General features: G+C 36.9%; 1 protein-coding gene across 1 annotated transcript; it reads right to left on the reverse strand.

Moving 5' to 3' along the window:
* Positions 1 to 378: 378 nt before the first annotated feature.
* Positions 379 to 4,340, reverse strand: LOC149246334 (laccase-11-like). The gene is made up of 6 exons (XM_089455670.1): positions 4,137 to 4,340; positions 3,838 to 3,989; positions 3,506 to 3,753; positions 3,288 to 3,416; positions 735 to 1,670; positions 379 to 608 (listed from the first exon to the last, which is right to left on the reverse strand). Exons 1-6 carry the CDS (start codon positions 4,245 to 4,247, stop codon positions 478 to 480), a joined length of 1,707 nt encoding a protein of 568 aa, XP_089311796.1. The 5' UTR covers positions 4,248 to 4,340; the 3' UTR covers positions 379 to 477.
* Between the last annotated feature and the right edge of the window lie 19,310 nt (positions 4,341 to 23,650).

A 23,650-nucleotide genomic window follows, 5' to 3' on the forward strand; every position in this document is an offset into this window, starting at 1 on the left:
TAGAATATTTTTTTATAATTAATAGTAATATCTTTATAAATAAAGATATTAAAAATACCACTTCCTTGGACATATAAAGTTGTTATTATTAGGATCTTGGAACATAAATATCTTTAGATCTCTATTTATTAATGGAGAATAGATATTATAATTTTGTGAATTAAAATATCAATGAAAGTAAACATAAAACTAAAATTTATGAAGTAATATGAATTAGTCAGCACCGATGAAAGTCAACACAATTTCCACTCTGTTACTGTTTTGGTGTAAAATAGGGAAGCAGATGCATAATTTTGTTACTGTTTTGGTGTAAAATAGGGAAGCAGATGCATAATTTCAAATATTGGAAGTAAATGATACAATAAATTTTGGAACAATACAACTCAACATTACCTTTTGGAAACAAATACAAATTCGAAAGTTCTGCGTACAAAACTTAATGAAAACAATTTTGTTAGAATTTAGAATTTGGTTCTACTAGCACTTGGGAAAATCACTGGGAGGGGGTAATATGGATTGATCAGGTCCATCTCCATTTTCCACCAGAAACGCCATCTTTAATCCCCATGTTGTGTGCACTTCTAGATGACAATGCATAAACCAAACACCTGTAATTTCAATTTCAACAGTGGGCTCCTCTCAGTATATCGGCGTACAGTATTAGTATTATCGTAATATACCTGAAATAAATATTGCTGGTGCTGGTAAGGAAAGAAAGAGTCTCATTACGTTACCTGGATTGTCAGCTCTGAAACGAATGACAGTCCAACCGCCTGTCGGCACACCCACAGTGTTGCGCTCAGGAGGATCCACGAGATTGAAGCTGGCAGGATCCGTGTTAGGGTCGTAGTTCCCAAAGCCTCTTCCAACTATGAAGAAATTGAAACCATGGAGATGGATTGGATGATTCTCCACTGTTAGCACGCTTGTGTCTTGAAGCACCAACTGCACTGTTGAGTTGAAGGGAAGGCGGCTGACCCTGGTGCCCTTGGATGTAATTAGGTTTTTTGGTGGTGTGCCCGTGTAATTGAAAGGCGTGGGGGGTCTATCCGGAAAATCGGCAGTGAACACACCGCTGATGTTAAAGATATGGGCGTCCAGAAGAGAAATGCTGGGCATGACGAAGCTTATGTTGTTGATTGATGCGGAAGCACGGACACCACCGTTACAGGTCTGACAAGACTCCGCAGCAAGCCCCACTGTGAAGAAGAGATGGCGATCTATTGTCTGCGGGACTTTTGCGGGAAACTGAACAGAATTCAAGCTTCTGAGCTTGGAGGTGAAACTCGTTGCAAACGCAGTGTCGTTGAGGAGAGGAAGTCGTGGCATGAGAGGATTAACGGCGGGAATATCTGATTCAGAATTCCTGCCGATGTAGTGCAAAATGGCAGTTGCGGTCTTGTTGTTCACTGTCACAGGTGCATCCATAAATGGCCGAGCAGCCACGAAATAACTTCCAGATCTTTTGTTAGCCTCGAGCAAAACATTCGTGGTTTGTCCTGGAGCAATCACTATTGCTTTGGTATAAAAGGGCTTTGTATATACTGCATCCACCTCTACAACTTTCACCTGATGATTTGCTACCTCGAAGAAGAGTTCATCATTGAGTGCAGCATTCACAATTCGGAGGAGGTAAACCTTTCCGTGCTCTACTGGAAGAGTGAAGGTATCTGGAAGCAACATAATTGAATTTAAAGATTCGTTTTAATTCTAAACTAATGAATACTGGTCAGAAACATTCAACATTCTTGCAATGGATTAATACAGTTGAGTTTAGAAGACTTATCAGTAACATTCTTGGAATGGATTAATACAATTGATAATAATCATTGATAATTGGGGAAGTAATATAAATTAAAGGGTTATTAAATGTTATAAATATAAAATTTAGTATGGGGAAGTGTAATTTTCTGGGTGTTTTTCTTAAATAAAATATTCTTAAAGTTAAAAAAAATAATGTTATACATAATTTTTTATTCTTACTTAAAAGTATGTTAGAAAAATATTCCACTAGAATTGTGCTTTTGTTGATATTATAAAGGAAATATGGTAGAAATATTTCCATTTTATATGAAATAAGAAAATTTGATATTAAATTTTTAAAATTTGAGATTATTTATATTTTTATATTTGAATTGGATAGTAAATAAATTATTTTGATATCCATATTAACTAATTTATTTTAATATTAACTTTTATATATAAATATGAATAAGGATATAATATTTCAATGTACAAATAGAATAAGTAATTGAAAACAAAAAGATCAAAAGTAATATGAAATGTATTTAAAAATATATTGATAAAAATAAAATATATTAATATTAATATTAAAGATATATTAATAGATTTGTGGTTAAGATGGATCTTAGTTAAATTGAAATGGAGTTGTCTTTAGTATGACATTTTGGACTTTCCTCGAAGCAAAATTTGAGGTGAAACCTTGATTTGTGTTATTTAAACTGTCTTTTTGATGGTATGCACACTGAAAAACTCATAGGGCACTTCCATTGTGGGGGTTCCCTTGATGTTAGAGAAATTAAACCAGAAAAACCCACCCCAGAAAAGCTTTCAAAAGGTCTCACTAAAGACAACTCGTATTAAAATTATGAGTCTTGTTCCTTTTTTTTGTTTGTGAAGTTGTTTGTGTTCTTCTAGACTTGACCTATGACTTGAGAAACAACCATGTGGGCATTTAAACCTTCAAAGTCACTTGAATCTAGGCCACACCAGCACTAAGCTGACTTGATTTTAACATGTTTCATCACCCTAGCAAGGACACAATAAACATGTATGAAAGTCCTATCTATAAACATGTGTGAAAGCCCTAAACATGTATGAAAGCCCTATCTATAAACATGTATGAAAACCCTATCTAGCATGGATACATTAAACATGTATAAAAACCCTATTTTTAAATAGACATGCTATCCACCTAATAAATCTCTTAGCTGAAATAACTTTTATAATAACATAGTTAATACCGATAATAATAATAATCTAAATTTAAAATGATAATGATACCTAATTTTAAAAATAAGCTCAACATTAAATTACACAACAACAATAATAATAATTATTATTATTTTAAAAATAAACTCAATATTAAATAAGTGTATAAAAGGAAAGTAAGAACGCGTTACCCGCTCTAAATTTGAACCTTAAAAGCCACTCAAACTGTATACCTATTCCAATCCAATGTACACTCTCAACATTTATTGTTTCCCTTAACTTTACCTTCCAATCCAATGTACACTCGCAACATTTATTGTTTCCCTTAACTTTACCTTTTACTGGACACTTGAATATTTCTCCGGGTTTCCCGTTGATAGTATGAGCATCGGATATATTTGGTGCTCCTCCTGTCTGCAGAGCCTCATTGATAACAGCTTCTACGTCTGCATTCCACCATTCACCTGCATAAACAAATAATTAAATAAGTTCAGGTAGAATATTAATCTCCTAAGTTCGAATAACAAAGAAGGGGTGGGCAGCAGAATATCACCTAGAACCAAAGTAATTTCTTTGTGGGGTTTAGGATCAAAGGGGTAGGGCACATTTGGTGGGGGTAATATAACAATGGCTCCATAAAGTGTTGCTCTCAACCAGAGTATATGAGCGTGCCACCAGAGTGTGCCTCTTTGTCCCGTGACTGTGAAATTGTAAATGTAGGTCTGGCCAGTTTGAATGGGGCATTGAGTGATATATGCAGGTCCATCAGCCCAACCCGTGCGGAGCTGCCTAACCCCATGCCTGTTCATGTAAAATATACAAGTTGCTGAAGTCTCGGCAAATATTATTTGAATAATACTAATAGAAAAGGTGTTTTGAGATTACCAATGAATTGACACGTTATATTTGACATGATTAGTGACCTTGATTAGCAACGTATCTCCTTCCCTGGCTTCAATAGTTGGCCCCGGAAACTCCCCATTTACTGTCACGATAGGCTTTGTGTGACATATACGAGTGACATTCTTCAGTTGTATCTGTTACACAGACCATAAAAATTGCAGCTACTTTAGCAACAAAAAAATAACAACTGTCCATGATAATATAATCCGACAAGTTGTCAAATATCGATCCATTAAAGCTAAGTTTGGATCCACCATGCTTATAGATTAATGCAAACTTACGTTAAACTTATAATGCCTTGTTTCACCCTGGACAGCGGCAGGAAGCAGAAACATAGCAATCAGCATCGATTTCACAACAATGTTTCTGCATGCAGCCATTGATAGCACCATTTCTTCTGCAGGCAAAGTGAATTTTCATGAAAGAGACCTAAATTTCTGAGAAAGACAAATGAGAACGAGCAGAGTTGCAGGGCTTGTTGACAGGGTAAATACATTTATATCAAGAAATGGAACATTAGCTATTAGTCTGTTAGTTTGTCAGATGATCGGATGAAACGTCCAGAAGAAACCATTTGTCGGATTGTTTGGTCTGAGTTGGTGCAAGGTCACAACTCGATTGCCGCCCTGACACACAACTTTGTGAAAGTCAATTCATAGTTACATTTTAAAAAAAAAATTTCCTAATTACATTTTAAAAAAAACATTCCCAGAGAACTTGCCGTTGAGGTTGATAAGGGAAGTGGGTGAGAGTGGGAGATTAACGACGCAGTTAGGTCCATCGACCGTGCCAGGAAACATATATGTACACGGTCCAGTTCAGTTTCAACAAACAACGATAGGAGGCTTGCTTGAGCGAGAGGCATTAACAGACTGACCCAACCTCGTCCACCCTTTCAATTTCTTCCTATCACAGAATTTCCCGTATTGTCTTTTCATTTATTTTGGAACTTTCCAACAATTTCGTACCATTTTCAAATATGGGTGTTTTTTGCTTTTCAGAAAAGGAAAGTTTGGTAGAGAAATGGTCATGTAAAGGACAAGATGGTAGCCTACGCTCTCATCTGCATACCTTGGATCTTCTGAGTGTCCGCGTTAGATTCTTGATCAGTCTCTCTTCATCATTGCAGTTGCAGTAGTGTATAACGTAACGAAACTGAAAATATATAACGTAAAACAATAAAGAAATTGAAAATCTCACCTTGGTGGAGAGCCTCAGCAACCTTACAGTGTGGTCCATAGTATGAGTCAACGTTTAAATAACAACTCCATTACCAGGGGTATAAGACGAAGTTGTCTACCAGTTAAGTTTCTTACAGCGTATCTATTTAGAATCAACCGGCCTTGCAAAAAAATCCGAGTTGTAAGACTTTGCTTCATCAAGCAGATTTGGTAAAGTATGCAATTTTTTTTCATAATCTGAGTTGTAATCCATTCTTTAATTATGTAAGAGATTGGATGAACAGGAACGTGAGCACTTTTTTCATTACAAGTTAATCCACTGTTTAATGAAAGAGATTGGTGGGCACTTTTTTTCATTATTAGTGTTCACAGACAGATATTTTCCAGGTTGGTTGGTAAAAGCACTCATTTGGATAATTTTTTCATAACAAATTAAAATATGGTTTACACAGTTCCATATAATATTATATTTTTTTTGCTTGTTAAGACTAACCTACGTATCTATGGGGATTTGAACCGGTGACCTATCGCTGCACTCATTCACGGTCAATCCAAAGCCCCGTGGGCAAAAGGTAGTGGGCTTGGCCCGGTTTAGACTAAGTACTCGCACAACGAGCTACGACCTTGCTCGGGATTGAACACAAGACGCCGGTCTAGACTAACTACTCGCACGACGAGCTACGACCTTGCTCGGGATTGAACACAAGACCATTTAGTGGGCTTGGCCCGGTTTAGACTAACTACTCGCACGACAAACTATGACCTTGCTCGGGATTGAACACAAGATCAGTCCATGATGACGAGACCGACTTTACCACTATGCCTCCACGACCTTTCATATAATATTATATATATATATATTCCTTAAAATCTATATATATATATATATACCTACCTTAAAATCTAATGATGCTTCTTGATAATTATTTATATATAACAGTATTTTTGACATCATCATAATACTTGAACTTCATACCATGGATTGCTAAAAACATTTATGATATCATCAGGTTGTTGGACTTAATCATTAAAAATTGCAAAATCACTTTGGTTCTAATTTTCTTCATTGTTTTTCCCTTCTCGGAAATCTTTGTATGAAATCTTTGTATGGTATCAAAAACTATTTAAAAATGTGTTTGGATTGCTAAAAACATTTATGACATCATCAGATTGGTGGACTTAATCATTCACAATTGCAAAATCACTTCGGTTCTAATTTTCGTCACTGTTTTTCCCTTCTCGTAAATCTGTGGATGGTATCAAAAACTATTTCAAAATGTGTTGTGATTAGGGTGGCCAAAGTGATTGGTTAGAGTGTGAACTCATTCCCCTTGTCGTATTTGAGCTGGAGGAATCTCCGAATTTGGTGAAGAGGTGGGCTAAGGTGAGAATTTTAATTTGGATTAGTTCCGAATAAAGTATCATTTGTGACCATTTTAATTTGAATTAGTTTTGATTAAAATATAATTTGGATTATTTTTAATAAACAATGTTGAATGTAAATATAATTTTAGTTTTTTATTTGCCTATTTGGTGAAGAGTTGGACTTATGATGTTTGTGATCATTCTAATTTGAATTTGTTTTAGAAATAATGTTGTAGGCTTGTATGATAAAGTAGGTTGATACACTATAATTTTAGTTTTTTTTTAATATATATTATAAATTTTTTATACGTATAATTTCTGTTATTTTATATAAATGTGAGTGATATTTTATATGGATGTGAAAGTTTGAAATATAGTATTTTTATATAAAATTTTGAAAAAGATAAAGTAAATTCAGAAGAATTTTATAATTTTAATATTAACACAACTACATTTATATATTAGAATATATAAATGTTGTTGATATATTTTAATGGTTATTTTCATATGTCAATTGGCATATAAAAGGCAATCATATTTACTAATGTGTAAATGTGGTTGTTGATGAGGATCATCAATAAGGGCATCATAACGGTCATGATGCCATCTTCTAGCTTTAGAATTATCTCTTTCTCACATTTATTTACATTTTTTGTTATATTATGGTTAGTGAAAAGGATAAAAGATGTTTTCATGTCATGTGGCCTAATATGATTTAATTCAAGAAATTGAGCAATTTTTGAGATGATTTCTATGCAGGGGCTTGAAGTAGACAACAAGGAGAGAATCTAGGGGGTTGTCCATCTCTTTAACTCCCTCAATCAACCCAAGTTCACAATACTCCCTCTCTCTCACTAGCTCGAGGTCATTGGAAGCCAAGCAAGTGAAAGTAATGAGAAACAAGAGCCACCATTCTTGAGTTGTAGGAGACAAATATTCATATTTTCTAGCGAGCTACTAATGGCGACCCTATTTTATATAAATGAGCATGTAGAAGAGCTCATTAGGATTTAAGTTTTTTTTTTCAGCTAGGTAGCTATTGAGTTCAAAAACTTAGCACTGTTATTTTGATTGTTATTTGATGTATTAGACTTTGATTCAACAATAATGAGAATTTGCTTGTTGATTCATTACTGAGTTAGTTCTAGAGGGTTGAGGCTCTTGGGTTTGGTCTCAACCCAGTGACTTAGGTCTCCCTTGTGTATTTGTATCTATTTTAGTTTCAGAGTATTGCTTAGTTTCTTTCATTTCAATAGAGAATAATCCATCAGAATATGTGATTGCAACCTCTACCTCATCTCTCTCATAGGAGCATGAATAGAAGGATTTACAACCATAGCCCAAATTATGCTTATGATTTATTGGAAGAATATGTTGGCATTATGGTATAGGTGTTGTCCTTGATGGAAACTCACACAGATGATAGTTCATAGTGCAAGAGATTAACAACAAAGCATTACAGATCAGACTCTAGAGGTTGAAAAAAGAGAGGTATATGCAGGTTCACTTTGTCAAAGAAGCGTATACACGCGGGCACACAGAACAAAAAGAGTGTATATGTATACAGGCACTCCCATAGGAGGAAAAGAGCATACATGTTGGAAAACCAAGGTTTTGGTCCAAGGTATTTGGTCCAAGGTATTTTGGGTCCAAGGTATTGGTCCAAGGTATTTGGTCCTAGGTCTTTGGCCCAAGGTATTGGTCCTAAGTGGTTTTTGTCCAAGGTATTGTCAAAGGGCCTAAAGCTATATAAGGAGGAAAAGATCATTAGGCCAATGTATGTAAGTAATGAATACCTTATGAAGAGTGAGATCAAAAGAAAATATGCATGCTATGGGTTTATGGTGCTTTGCTTAATTTGAACTAAGGATGAACCTTAGCGGTTGATGGGGGATGAGATCTAATGATGGATCAGGATCATGAGACCTAAAATGAATTATTATTATATGGTTTGATCATGGATAGTCTAGATTTGAATGCTAACGTGTGATTTACACTGTAAATGTTCTAATCTGGGTATGGCTGAAGTCTGGAATAGTTGTGATGATTTAAGTTAGCATTTGTAGATCTGTACGTTGGTTCGCTTTCGTAAAATCACGTATACACACTGGTCGGCACATCAAAGTAGCGTATACATTATGAAATATGATATTTGAAGTTGCAGTTGGTTATGGTTGTTGATGCAGAATTTTGGGTTCTGCTTTATGTTCTGGTAACTGTGTTTTGGTGATAGTGTTCTGAATCTTCAGATTGATTGATTGTGATTTACTTCAGTGATGATAGGTTTTCAATGATTGGTTATATTGCAGTGGTGATTTATTTTGAGCTTCAGTGTTGTTGATGGATCCAATATGAAAATTTGCTTAAACGAGGCCTTTAGATTGTGGTGTTGCGTTGTAGGAGTATCCAATCTGAAAATTTATGAAACATGGTCCCACATTGAAGAGAGAAGGTCGTAGCCTTCTGTAGGTTGGTGCCTACGTACTGGTAAATATATCGGGCAGTACAAGAGCTAGGGGGTTGGAGCTCCCTTCCAATAGCAGCGGGAAAATGAGTGAAGGTTGGAGCCTTCTGTAGGTCGGCACCTATGTACTAGTAAATAGATTGTGTAGTATAAGAGCTATGGGGTCATAGCTCCCTCCTAGTATAAGCCGGAGAACGAGAGAAGGTTGTAGCCTTCTACAAGTGGGTGCCTGCGTACTGGTATGAGTCTGCAACAGTACAAGATTGTAAACAGGGTTTTCTTATATTAAAAGAAGACAATAGTAGGTGGTTTTTTTCTCGCATTGTGTTTCCACCTTAAATCTTGGTGTTCATGTGTGTTTCTTATGTATGATGGTTTGTTCTGTTATTACTGCACGTGGTTACTATTTATATGGTTAATGAAGTACTAATGCACTGATTGAAAATCAACATATGATGAATTAACTGAATCATAAGTTTGTTGGATATACACTGTTTACCTTAAATATAGTTGTGTGTACACGTGATTCACCTTCATTGAAGTGACATATATAAATGAGAGTATGAAAAGAAAAATTTATTGATTTGACTAATATTGATTCTCCCCCACCCTCTCAATATTATTTCCAACAATTAGTATCAGAGCAGGTCCTTCAGAAGAAGCTTGATCACTTGAAGGGAGATCTTTCAAAATGAACAATAATGAAGGCATGGGATCTATCAGACCACCAATCTTCAATGGGAACAACTTGGTATATTGGAAAACACGAACTAGAGCGTATCTTCAGTCACTTGAAGCTGATGTTTGGGCAATTGTGGAGAAAGGATATCAATATCCAGCAGCAGCCCCCATGGATCCAGCAGAAAGGAAACCTTATGAAATCAATGTCAAAGTTGTCAATTCCTTATTGGGAATTCTATCAGAATTAGAATTCGTCAAAGTCATGTAGCTCAACACAGATAAGGAAATATGGGAGAGAATCATTCAAAGCTATGAAGGTGACTCCTAGGTAAAACGTGCTAAACTGCAAACTCTCAGAATCTAGTATGAAACTCTCAAGATGCATAGTGATGAAAGCATTTCTAGTTATTTCTTGCGAGTAGATGGGATTGTAGATAATATGAGAAATCTGGGCGAAGAGATAAAGGAAGCTACTTTAGTTGAGAAAATTTTGAGATCTTTGTCTTCTAAATTTGAGTCAAAAGTGTCTGCCATAGAAGAAAAATAGGATCTTCAAACTATTACTGTGACTCAACTCCATGGAATCCTAACTTCCTTTGAAATGAGAAAAGGAGATCCATCAGATATGAGAGAAGCCACTTTTAAAGAATTAGCGAAGGGAAAAGAAAAGGAAGAGCACAATGAATCAGGACACATTTCAGCAGAAGAAGATGAGGTAACTTTTGTCAAGAAGCTTCAACGGGGTTCCGAAGATTCAGAGGTAAGCTAACATTCAAATACTTTGCTTGTGGTAGAGTTGGTCATTATGCTACTAGATGCCCTCATGTCAAAGGAAAGATATATGCAAAAGGTAATAGAAGTTATTATACTCATGATGATAGTGATGGCTTGTCCATTAGTGATAAAGATGATCAAGAAATTAAACTTCATGGCGTATGAAAAAGATGCCTTCGAAAAGGAATATTTCCTTAAAGAAATCAGTCAACTCAAAATCAGTTTGGTGGAAAAGGATACAATCATAAATAGAGTGACACATCAACTCACTAAAAAAGACAAACACAATGAAGTGTTAGAATGTGAAGTAGTAAGTCTAATAAAAGAACTTGAAAAGACAAAGACTCTGAATCTTAGATTTTCTAAAGGATCAAAAAAGTTAGATGAAATCATCAAAGTTCAACATTCGCCTATTATAAAGACTGGTCTTGGTTTTCATGAAAGTGAATCTAGCTCACAAGATGAGGTAAGGAACTCCAATGAAAAACCTGAAATGCTCAACAAGGAGATAAAAGTTCAACCCCATCAACAAACAAGGAAAGAAAGACTTCAAAGAAAAACATTTCCACCTAATTATGGAAGGGATAATTGTTTCTTTTCTCTGACAAATAATGTTGAATGTTTTAAATGTCATAATTTTGAACATGTTGCAGCCAGATGCAGAAGTAGAATGGTTCAAGACCATCACACAAAAAGATCATCAGTTTTCAAGTACTTTAAGGGATATTGTTTTGCTTGCAATATGTTTGGTCACAAAGCTATTGATTGCGATAGAAGGAATATGAAACATGTAATATGCTATGAATGTAACAAGTTTGGACATAAAGCAAAAGAATGCAGGAGAAAATTTCGGTCACCATACCAAAAGGAGCAAACATCATCACAATCCAAGGTATTGAAGAAGAAGGAATTGTTGTTAGAAAGATGTGGCATAGCTTAGTTTACGAACATAACGGACCCAAGGGAAGTTGAAAGTGTAAAACTTCAGCATTCCAATTCTCATAAGCAGTTATTATGAGGATAAGTCGCGTATATACGTGAGTTAGAAGCTGCAAAGTTGCATATATGGTGTTTTGAAGAACAAGCAGTGGGACAAACTCAGGAAAAGGGGTCTGATATGGTTCAGTCAATTATAAATTATCTATTATGTTCTGATTGATGATGGTTACAATCTAGTGATGATCCAAGTGGATGTTGGTGGCCACGCACCTATCCCATTTGGACCCCTACAACTATCTCTTTCAGTTTTTCAGTTTTCTAAATTGTAGCACAATTTACTATTTTTAGCAATATTTCGAGTCCTAAACTTCCAGAGTCATTTTGAGGCCCTAAACGACGTTTTTTGGGAAATCTGAGGGCAACATGGAGCCATGTACTGATGTTACCCTTCCCAAAGTTGTAGTGCTTAGATAGATATTTCTAACGAGCTATTGTACATGTCAAATGGAGATCATACGCCAAAGTTACGACCCCGGGAAATTTAGGTACCAATTTACCCAAACGGGGCCCACAATTTGGTGTTTCATCTTCTAAGGTAGGTTTTGGGATGTGAAGGGTTTTACATTGTTTCTCAACAATAAATAGGCCTTCGAGCCTCATTATAACACAGTTCAGAGGCATGTAACCGCCACATCTCTTCTCAGAGATAAGCTACTATCACCCTAGCTGGTTTATTTCCATTATTGTTTGTAAGCATATTTCAGTATTTTACATTAATGAAATGAAGTATTATTTCCGCTGCATATCTATTTTTATGGTTGTCTCTGTAATTTGTTGCGTTCCTATTTAAATCTAGATAAGTGGTATCAGAGCGGTCTACTTTTTCTCTATTTTCCTTTGCATGTCCCCAACAAGGTCGTGATATAAGGAATTAGGGCTTGAACTGGTCAAACCTTTGCAAGACCAGCCTCGAAAATCTCGACATCCTCCCATGGCGGATGAAAAGAAAGACGAGGGGGCAAGAGATCCTATCAAAATCTTGCTTGAAGAAGCCCTCGAGCAACAACGGAACGCGATGATGGACAACTTTGCCTAGATTTTTCAGTGGCTACCCAGAGGCGACGAATCGGCTTCCAATAGCTACTTTGGAAACGCCACACCGTTTAAGGTACAAGTTAATTTTGAAATCCCCATATTTGAGGGTAAATAGATGCAGATGCTGTAGATAAATGGTTCAAATTGCTAGATGGGTATTTTCCTATTCATGAATTTTCAAGTCGGGAAAAGATTGTTTTCGCTCTTCTCAAAGCAACCCCCCACGTCAAGGACTGGTGGGAAACCTACTACGAGTAGAAGGATGAAAATAGGGGCTCAATATTTTCAGTCACACCCACTTGGGATTCATTCCAGGATGTCGTCAAGGAGCAGTACTACCCTGTCAAAATCTATGAGGGAAAATACATCAGATGGACCACACTGTGGCAGGGGCAGGACCAAGATGTGCCGGAGTTCACAAACATTTTTCATACCCTTCGCACACAATTGGGTATCAAGGACTCTGAGCTGCATTTGGTACTCAAATACCGCAACTTCCTACACAGATACATCCAGGAAGAGATGTAGTTCCTCGACATCTCCTTGCTTGACACGGTGTACCAATACGCTGTCAAAATCAAGCAAAAGTTCAAACAGAAGAAGCAAGACTTTGGATTTGTAAATCCGAAGCCCAAAGGACAAAGCCAAGGCGGGGTGACCCAAGACAACCCATCGAAGCCGCAAGAAAAGAACAACACCACGAAGCCGAAGAAGGACACAGGAAAGTGGTGTGAGTTCCACAAGAGTCCCACATCTGGACCAACGTTTGCTTTAATCTACCCCACTATTTTATAGAATACACATATTTCATGTAATGCGTTCTGGAACAAACAATAGAATAAAGAAGTCTGTTGGGTTTGGACGAAAGAAAGAAACTATTACCCCTTGTCCAGAAATTATGTGGACAGCGACCCAAAAGAAGCTGCTTTCTGCCCCATTACAAATAGATCTCTACTCGGAAATAGATCTGTCCGATGATTTTATATCATTGTGAGATGAGTGGATTCATCTCAAACGAACTTATATGTGAAAGATTTGATACGTTCCACGGATCGATTGACGCCTACCAATTCTGTTCGCTTGATCTAAACTTTCAAATGAATTAACTGAAAGACAACAATCAAATCTATATTTGATTCATCAAATGTTCACTATCTCCGTCGGTAGATGAGCCTTTAAATTTGTATCTTTGTCCCATAACCTCCATAATAATATAACCAAGCAGTCGCTGGTGGCCGAGTTGAAGGCTTCAAAATCAGATGCATGTTCTGACCCTGAGTCAGAACCTGACAAAAGGCAGGGCAGAGGGAAGCAGATCATTGATGTGGAGCCTAGCGTCACTGTTGCCACCGCCAAGATCCAAAAGGATGAACTCGAAGATCTAGAGTAGGGGGAACGTCTTTTTCACTCACAGATGTGGGTGAAGGGTTCACCGTTGCAATTCATTATCGATAGTGGCAGCCAAAAAAACCTTGTTTCAGCAAAGATCATGAAGCAGTTGGACCTACCGACTACACCACGCCCACAGATGTATAGTATCAAGTGGCTTCACGAAGGACGAGATCTCAAAGTTCGCCAGCAGTGTCGCCTTCCCTACAACAGCAAGCCCTTCACAGACGAGGTATTGTGTGATGTTACACCTTTGGATGTTTGTGATGTATTATTAGGCCAACCATACTTGTGGAGGCGACATGCTGTGTATGAGTCAAGGCCTCGTGCTGTCATTATTTCTTTGGGTGATTTATTATACAGGATACCAAAGGTAGCCCCACCTACCACCACCTCTTTGATCACTGCTAAGAAAGGCAGCAAGCTCATCTCCCAAACTAGGAAATTCATCTGTCTGGTTCGCTCCCAAAGTAAGGGGAAGATCGTTGCCACATCCATGACCCCTGCAAAGGGTTCCTCCATGCAGCAGGAGTAGCAAAGGAATACGGTCATGATAGAACACAGGAACAACTTCTCCTCACCCACAGGGGTACCACACAAGCTTTAGGTGGGCAACAAAGTCTGGTTGCATCTGCAAAAAGAACGCCTTACAAGAGCCCATCAAAAGCTCTGACCACGCTGACATGGTCCTTACACCATTACTAAGGTTGTGGGAAATAATTCTTTGGAGCACAGCATTCACCCATTCCTTCATCTGCACAAAGTATTCAATGTTTACTTCCCTCAACCATGCTTCCCACCATTACTGGACACATCCGAGATTGTAGAACAACTCACCAGGGACCAAGTTCAGCAAATGGAGGAACTCAACGCAATGGGGACCATTGCATCCTAATGGGGGAGGAATGATCCAGGTGGATGTTGGTGTCCACCCACCTATCCCATTTAGACCCCCACAACTGTCTCTTTCAGTTTTTCAGTTTCCTAAATTGTAGCACAATTTACTATTTTTAGTAGTGTTTCGGGTCTTAAACTTCCGGAGTCATTTTGAGGCCATAAACGACCTTTTTTGGGAAATATGGGGGCAACATGGGTCCATAGATTGATGTTTCCCTTCCCAAAGTTGTAGTGCTCAGATAGATCTTTCTAATGAGCTATTGCACGCATCAAATGGAGATTGTATGCCAAAGTTATGACCCCAGGAAATTGAGGTACCAATTTACCCAAACGGGGCCCACAATTTGGCTTTTCATCTTCTAGGGTTAGGTTTTGGGATGTGAAGGGTTTTACATTGTTTCTGAACAATAAATAGGCCTTCAAGCCTCATTGTAACGCAGTTCAGAGGCATGTAGCCGCCACATCTCTTCTCAGAGATAAGCTACCATCGCCCTAGCTGGTTTATTTCCATTACTGTTTGTAAGCATATTTCAGTATTTTACATTAATGAAATGAATTATTATTTCCGCTACATATCTGTGTTTATGGATGTCTCTGTAATTTGTTTCATTCCTGTTTAAATCTGGATCAAGTGACGATATATGGAAGTTTTTTTGGCCCTCATAAGTTGTTAATAAGTTTATGAATAACTGGTTGATGGTGATGCCCTGATGATTCTTACTAATATTTGCAATGATCAAATTTGACAATGAACAGTTGACACAGGTTCAAGGGGAGCATATGATTCTAATAATGGATTGTTGGCCAGCATTATACATGAAGATACTTATAGTGTTTGATCCACAGAATTGTTTTGATTCAGGTGACTCCTTTGATGATGGAAATATACAGGTTGTTGATCTGGATGCTACTGATAGATGTTGATGGTGTAGATCATATATGGTGTATGATAGTTGCTAATGACTATCATGGTCTTGTTTAGATTGTTGGTCCTTGTTATAAATGTCATGTATATAATTTGATGTAAAGGTAATGAAAAGACCTAATTTGTAACCCCACTATGCATGGGAAGGATGATGTAATAATTTCTATTTCAATCATGTATAAAAATTTGGTATATCCCCACATGGTTCGATGGATGAGTCAAAATTGGTGTATCCCCACTTGGTTGGGATATTGATGTATGTATGAGTCATTGGTTGAAGGTCATACTCACTTAGTTGAGTTATAGAGTCATGTTATTCTTTTGAAAAATATTTTTTTGCAGACTCGGCATGTGCTCAGGGGGAGCATGGACGGTTTAGTGCATCTCATCATGTACATAGGGGGAGCTTAATCAAAGAATTCAGCATGTACTTAGGGGGAGCATGGACAACATAATGTATATCAAAGGGGGAGAATATCTTGGTCCACCCTTTACCCTTAATGTCAAAGGGGGAGAGTGTCTTGGTGTTGTTTTTGCCATAAAGTCCAAAGGGGGAGATTGTTGGCATTATGATACAGGTGTTGTCCTTGATGGAAACTCACACATATGACAGTTCATAGTGCAATAGGTTAACAACAAAGGATTACAGATCAAACTCCAGAGATTGAAGAAAGAGAGGTATACATAGGTTCACTTTGTCAAAGTAGCTTATACACGTGGGCACACAGAACAAAAATAGCATATACGTATACACGGACTCCCACAGGATCAAAAGAGCGTACATGTTGGAAAACCAAGGTTTTGGTCTGAGGTATTGACCCTAGGTCTTTGGCCCAAGGTATTAGTCCTAAGTGGTTTTGGTCCAAGGTATTGTCAAAGGGCCTAAATCTATATAAGGAGGAGAATATCATTAGGCCAATGTGTGCAAGTAATGAATATATTATGAAGAGTGAGATCAAAAGCAAATATGCATTTTATGGGTTTATGGTGCTTTGATTGATTTGAACTAAGGATGAACCTTAGTGGTTGATGGGGGATGATATCTAATGATGGATCGGGATCATGAGACCTAAAATGAATTATTATTATATGGTTTGATCATGGATAGTCTAGATCTGAATGCTAATGTGTGATTTACATTGTAAATGTTCTAATCTGGGTATGACTAAAGTCTGGAATAGTTGTGATCTTTTATGTTAGCATTTGCAGATCTGTATGCTGGTTTGCTTTGGTAAAAGCACGTATACAAGTTGGTTCGGCACAAAAAAGTAGTGTGTACATTATGAAATATGATATTTTAAGTTGCAATTGGTTATGGTTGTTGATTCAGAATTATGGGTTCTACTCTGTGTTCTGGTGACTGTGTTTTGGTGACAGTGTTCTAAATCTTTAGATTGATTGATTGTGATTTGCTTTAGTGATGATGGGTTTTCAGTGATTGGTTGTATTGCAATGGTGATTGATTTTGAGGTTCAGTGTTGCTGATGGGTCTAGTATGAAAATTTGATGAAACAAGGCCTTCAGATTGTAGTGTTGTGTTCCACGAGTATCTAGCCTGAAAATTTATGAAACATGGTCCCTGGAGGAAGAGAGAAGGTCGTAACCTTCTATAGGTCGACGCCTACATATTGGTAAACATATCGGGTAGTACAAGAGCTAGGGGGTTAGAGCTCCCTTCCAGTAGCATCTAGAAAATGAGTGAAGGTTGGAGCCTTCTATAGGTCGGTGCCTACGTACTAGTAAACGGATCGATTAGTACAAGAGCTAGGGGGTTGTAGCTCCCTTCCTGTAGAAGCTAGAGAATGAGAGAAGGTTGTAGCTTTCTATAGGTGGATTCCTGCATACTGGTATGGGTATGCACCAATACAAGATTGTAAATAGGTTTTTCTTATATTAAAATAAGATAGCAGTGGGTGATTTTTGTCCCGCATTGGGTTTCCACCTAAAATCTTGGTGTTCACTTGTGTTTCTTATGTGTGATGGTTTGTTATGTTATTGCTGCACATGGTTACTGTTTATATGGTTAATGAAGTTGTTAGGATTCCAAGAAACTCTCCTAGGTTGTAGATCAGAGATGCCCAGTAACAAATAAATTCAACTATTGTTGCAAGTTTTAATAGAAGGAATGTTGGTTTGGTTCAAGCCAGATAACCACTTCTACTATGTTTCACTCCAGACATGCATGAACACCCTCAGGCTACAAGGCTTTAGACCACCAATGCTCATAGTTTAGATATTAGGTGAATATGGAGAATACTAACCACACTAGCAGATACACAAGACCATGTGATGGCCAGTTACAAGTAGTACAAAAACCTACAAATCTAGTCTATTAATGCAAAGACGGGATGACAACTCTCCTGCATTAGATAGAAAGAAACTTGAGCAACCTATTCAGTGATGCATTCAATATTCCAACACAGAGATAAGATGACAGTTATCTAGTGCTAAACATCAAGAGATCAAGAACACAACATATCAGGTACAAGCTTAGAACAGAGGAAAACGGACAGTGAGCAGTTAACAACAAAAGAAGCTTGTATTTGCTGAAAATGAAGATGAGATGCTGCAAGTGACAAAGTGTCTACAGTCTCCAGAAGTTGAACTTTACATCAAATTCCAACCTTGATTACATCTTTCTTCTGGGTATTTATAAGTTTACATTACAATGGCACCTAGTCGTTTAGGTATGGAGGGGTCTTAATTGACCACCAATTGCATTTAGTTGCCTGATGGAGTCTCTGAACAAGGTTGCTTGCTTTACTATGTAAATCTGATATTTAAAATTGTTGTGTTGTCCTTTAGGCGGTTGGAATGCTCGCAGTAGTGAATTCCATGACTGATAAATTATGTTACAGAGTCGTGCTATGTCCTTTTCTCTCTTTGGCCATATTTTCTGTTTAATGTGGTTGTTGGGGATCTTACTGTAACCAGTCTGGCAGAGCTGGTCATCTCCTTCTTCGGGCAACAGAATGGTCATAGGACATGGGATGCATGGGTAAGTGGACAGTTGGGATGAGCGAGAGAGACGACTGTCAGATCAGGGAGATGAATGGCAGAGATGGCTCGGCGAAGGCTATCGACCAAGGTGGAAGCGGGGTGTGTTAGGGTTGTTGGATCTTCAACGGATAGATCGGACAGTCATCCAGCGATGGAGTTGCGTGGGCGCTAACGGGTGAGGGTGGTTAACTTAGGCGGTAACGGTTTTGATCGCACCGCTTTCAGGCGCTAAGTGGTAATTTCCCAAGGTTGAGTGATTCCACTCAATGAACGACACATAGCACGCGATGAGAGTGGGTTCTACTCTGCGTTCTAGTGACTATGTTTTGGTGACAGTGTTCTGAATCTTCAAATTGATTGAGTGTGATTTGCTTTAGTGATGATGGGTTTTCATTGATTGGTTGTATTGCAGTGGTGATTGATTTTTAGGTTCAGTGTTGGTGATGGGTCCAGTATGAAAATTTGATGAAACGAGGCCTTCAGATTGTGGTGTTGTGTTCCACGAGTATCCAGTCTAAAAATTTATGAAACATGGTCCCTGGAGGAAGAGAGAAGGTTGTAGCATTCTATAGGTCGGCGCCTACATACTAGTAAACATATCAGGTGGTACAAGAGCTAGGGGGTTGGAGCTCCCTTCTAGTAGCATCTGGAAAATGAGTGAAGGTTGGAGCCTTCTGTAGGTCGGCGCCTACGTACTAGTAAACGAATCAATTAGTACAAGATCTAGGGGATTGTAGCTCCCTTCCAGTGGAAGCTGGAGAACAAGAGAAGGTTCTAGCCTTCTGCAGGTGGGTGCCTGCATACTGGTATGAGTCTGAACCAATACAAGATTGTAAACAAGTTTTTCTTATATTAAAAGAATATAGTAGCGGGTGATTTTTGTCCCACATTGGGTTTCCACCTTAAATCTTGGTGTTCATGTGTGTTTCTTATGTGTGATGGTTTGTTCTATTATTTCTGCACATGGTTATTGTTTATATGGTTAATGAAGTACTAATGCATTGATTGAAGATCAACATATGATGAATTAACTGAATCATAACTTTTTTGGATATACATTGTTTGCCTTAAATACAATTGCCACTACAACAAAACCCTGTGATTAGAGTCCATTTTTTCTTCCTTTTTTGCGTCTAGAGCCCATTTTTGGTGCTATTTGTGTCCATTTATCAAATATGGTGCAAAACTTGATGCAAAGTTTGCACCAAGTTTTTCACCAAGTCTTACACTAAGTTGAGCACCAGGTATTGTAATAGGTTTTGCATCAGGTTTTACACCAGGTTTTATGCCAGGTTTTATGTCAAGTTTTGTGCCATCCTTTACACCATGTTTTGCATCAAGTTTGGCACCTAATTTTGTTTCACCAACTTTTGTATCATTTATTGCATCCACTTTTTGTGCCTACACTTGCATCAACTTTTTCATCATCTCTTGCATCCTCTTTTGCATCATTTTTAAATCATTTTTTGCATCCCCTTTGCATCAAGATTTGCATCAGGTTTTGTGTCTCATATTGCATCTACTTTTGCATTGAATTTTGTTGCATCAAATTTTGCATCATATTTTTCATCCATTGTTGCACCCATGTTTACGTCCACTTTTGCATCCCTTTTTGCATCTTATTTTTCTTCTTCATTTCCTTGTTCTTTTGCATTTATCATTACATCCACTTTTTTTGTGACTCTATTTGTACCATGTTTTGTACTTACTTTTGTACCCATGTTTGCTTCCAATTTTTCATCCACTTTTGCATCAAGATATTGCATCTATTTTTGCATCCACTTTTGTGTTGGGTTTTGCATCTCATTTTGTATATTCTTTTGCATGTACTTCCATTGCATCCATAATTTTCATCCAATTGTGTTTCTACTATTTCACCCATGTTTGAATCCACTTTTGCATCCCTTATTGCATCTTGTCTTGCATCCAAGTTTGCATATTTTTTGTGTTTTTTATTACATCCACTTTTTTTGTGCCATATCTTGTGCCTCTCATTGAAACCCACATTTTCTTCCAATTTTGTGTCCACATTTGCATCAAATAATTTTTATGTTTTTTGCATCCCATTTTGTATCTACTTTTACATCCACTTCTGATGCGTCCAATTTTAAATCTAATTTTGTGTCCACTATTGCACCCATGTTTGGTCCATGTTTACATCCATTTTTTAATCCAATTTTTCCTCCTTTTTGCATCCAAGTTTGTGTCTTTTTTTTTGTTCATTGTTGTATCCCCATTTATTTCACAAAAATTCATGCTAATTTTTATGCCTACTATTACACCCATGTTTTCTTCCACTTTTTCATCCATGTTTGCATCCTATTTTGTGTCCAAGTTTGCATCAACTATTGCATCTACTTTTTCATCCACTTTTGTGTCAATTTTTCTGTCTTGTTTTGCATCTACTTATGTTGTGTCTACTTTTCATCCAATTTTACGTCTATTGTTGCCCCAATTTTTTTTTTGACTTTTGCATCTGTTTTCCAACACATTTTTTTTTTGCATTGATGATATTTCTTATGACATTAACAATTATGAACAACTGATGGCAATGTCAATAATTATGACGATGATGATAATGAAGATGATGATGATGACATGAATTGTGATTATTATGATAATCAAAATGATGATAAAGATGATGGGGGTTATAATGACAATGATGATGGCGATGCTAATGACCTTGGGCAATCTTCCCAATTTTTAAATGTTGTCATGGTCATAATCATAATCATTATCTTTAGAGTCATCTTCCAAGTCATCATCATTTGATCATCATTACATTATTTTCATCTTGGTCATAATCAACAACAATAATGGCATGAATGACGATTATGATGTTCATGACGAAGTTGACAACAATGATGATAGAAATTACATTAATTATGATGATGGGGATGATGAAAATTATAATGACGATGATAATGGTAGCGATGATGATGATCATCGATCATCTCTAAATATAAAGTTGTCATTTCTCTTGCATATATCATGTGTCCTAACAAACCTTTTTGAGTACTCGTGATATTTGTTGGGTTGATGATATTTCTTACGACACCTATAATTATGAAAAATTGACAAAAATGTCCATAAAGATGATGATGATGATGATGATGTGATGATGATGATGATGATGACATGAATGGTGATTATGAAGATAATGCAATGATGAGATTGATGCTGGTGATGATGATTATAATTAAGATGATGACATTCCCTCTAAACTAGGGAGATATTCATAATGAAATAAAAAAGTACTCTCAAGTTGAAATACTCATATAATAAGGGATCTAGATTGATAATCATCAACGATGATTTACATCATCATATCTAACATTGTCAAAATAGAAAGGCCTTGACTAACAAGTTATATCTCTCCATTAGATCATAGGACAATGTTGGGAGGCATAAATTTGGACACCACTACCTCTTTAGGCGCTTACCGCACTAGGATGTTCATCAGGCATGTCCTCGCATGATCATTTTCTAATCCACTGTCATAATATTTGACACCAGGAAATGTCGATCCTCATGACTATTCTTATCTTGGATTAATGTAATTGACTTATGGTGGTTAGTCCTAGTCAAAGCACAAATTCTCAAATAATATTGGTTCTAGATGTTTAACTAATCCACCATGCTCCCTACTGGTGTCTTTAGTAGGCTTACAATTGTTGGTCTCGGCCATAGTACATGACAAATGGATAATATGGTGTCAATTCTCACTCCCTCTCAACCAGGGAGGAGACATCCACAAGCATAAGCGTTTCTCAAGAATAACCATCATTTTCATAGTGAATAACATCATTAGTTTGTTTTCATCGTATGACGCCTTTATGATTGAGCATTCATAGATTTGTGGAAAAATATTTCCCCTTTTGTCATTTGTGATGAAAGAAAATAAAAAAGTGAAAGCCAAAATCATTAAAGATACACTATAATGATTTATCTAAGTCTAAACTCTAAAGTTAAAGTGAAAATTTATGTAGATATTATATCTATGAGTTGTTCAAAACGTATGAAAACCTTATTCCCTAATTCCTATATATAAGAAAAATCAAAAGAAAGAAAAATAAGGCCCAATGAATGGTAACTCATGTATTCACACCCTCTTTGGAAAACATATGAATCTATACACTCCTAGTCACACTTGATCATATGTGTGTGATGGTTAAATCATGAGTCCTCTTTTCCCATTTCATTTTCACTTCATCATTTAAGAACCTAATTGAGGATATAGGGAATTTTTCGCCTAACGGTTTCATGTCTACTCTTGGTTTACTTATGTCACACTACAGTCAATCATATGACGGAATGAAATACTTAAGTTTGTGGAGTTATTATAACAGTGTATTAAGTTAGTCACCACACACACATGTATTACATGTCATTGATCCATATGTGTGGGTTGGAGACTCATTGCTTGAGAAATTTAACGGATACTACTTTAGGGCCTTGATGGTATATCTTACAAAATATCTTGGTAAACATTGTGATTCATCCTTTCTTTTCCTCGAGACACTTGATAATATTGAAGTCACTCTCGATAATCCACGTAGATGGGGAGTGTAAATTACTTGTGCTGGAAATATAATTGAGAAATATAGGCTTTCCATTTGTGATATTGGAGTCATAGACATTGGATACATGGTAGTATTCCTAGATGTCAATTAACTAAAATTATATTGTCATAATGTGAAAAGAGGTAAACATATTGGTAACCTTGATGTCCTGATCATTCCAAATAATAGTCATTCCACCCAAGTATATCTAATCATCAATCACTACTACTTGGAAATTCCTCCCCCATTTTCTAATTATATGAGGTGGAACCTCACTTAATATTTTTCTTTCTTATATAAACATTATTGATGGGTGCTTTGCATACCATTTTTATTTTAGGAGTATTTGTTTTCCTTTACTATTGAGGTCCCTCATGTTACATGAGACTATTTTCATGGAAAATTTACACAGAAAGGAAGTATAATGTGACTAAAAAAAACATGTTCCAAGATTTAAGTTATTAGACAATGCCACTTCATGACTCCTATATTTCCTTAACCTGGGATTGAATGGTGAACTTGA

The sequence above is a fragment of the Pinus tabuliformis genome, chromosome 7 (assembly GCF_031772625.1).
Source record: "Pinus tabuliformis cultivar Carrire ecotype Pingquan chromosome 7, CPIR1, whole genome shotgun sequence".
NCBI lineage: Eukaryota > Viridiplantae > Streptophyta > Pinopsida > Pinales > Pinaceae > Pinus > Pinus tabuliformis.

Excerpts from the sequence above, each read along its gene's own strand:
- LOC149246334 (XM_089455670.1), bottom strand. The coding sequence starts at position 4,247 with ATGGTGCTATCAATGGCTGCATGCAGAAACATTGTTGTGAAATCGATG. Across the intron at positions 3,754-3,837 it reads TATAACGTGTCAATTCATTG|GCATGGGGTTAGGCAGCTCC; the intron begins GTAATCTCAAAA and ends TTACATGAACAG. Across the intron at positions 3,417-3,505 it reads AGAAATTACTTTGGTTCTAG|GTGAATGGTGGAATGCAGAC; the intron begins GTGATATTCTGC and ends TTGTTTATGCAG.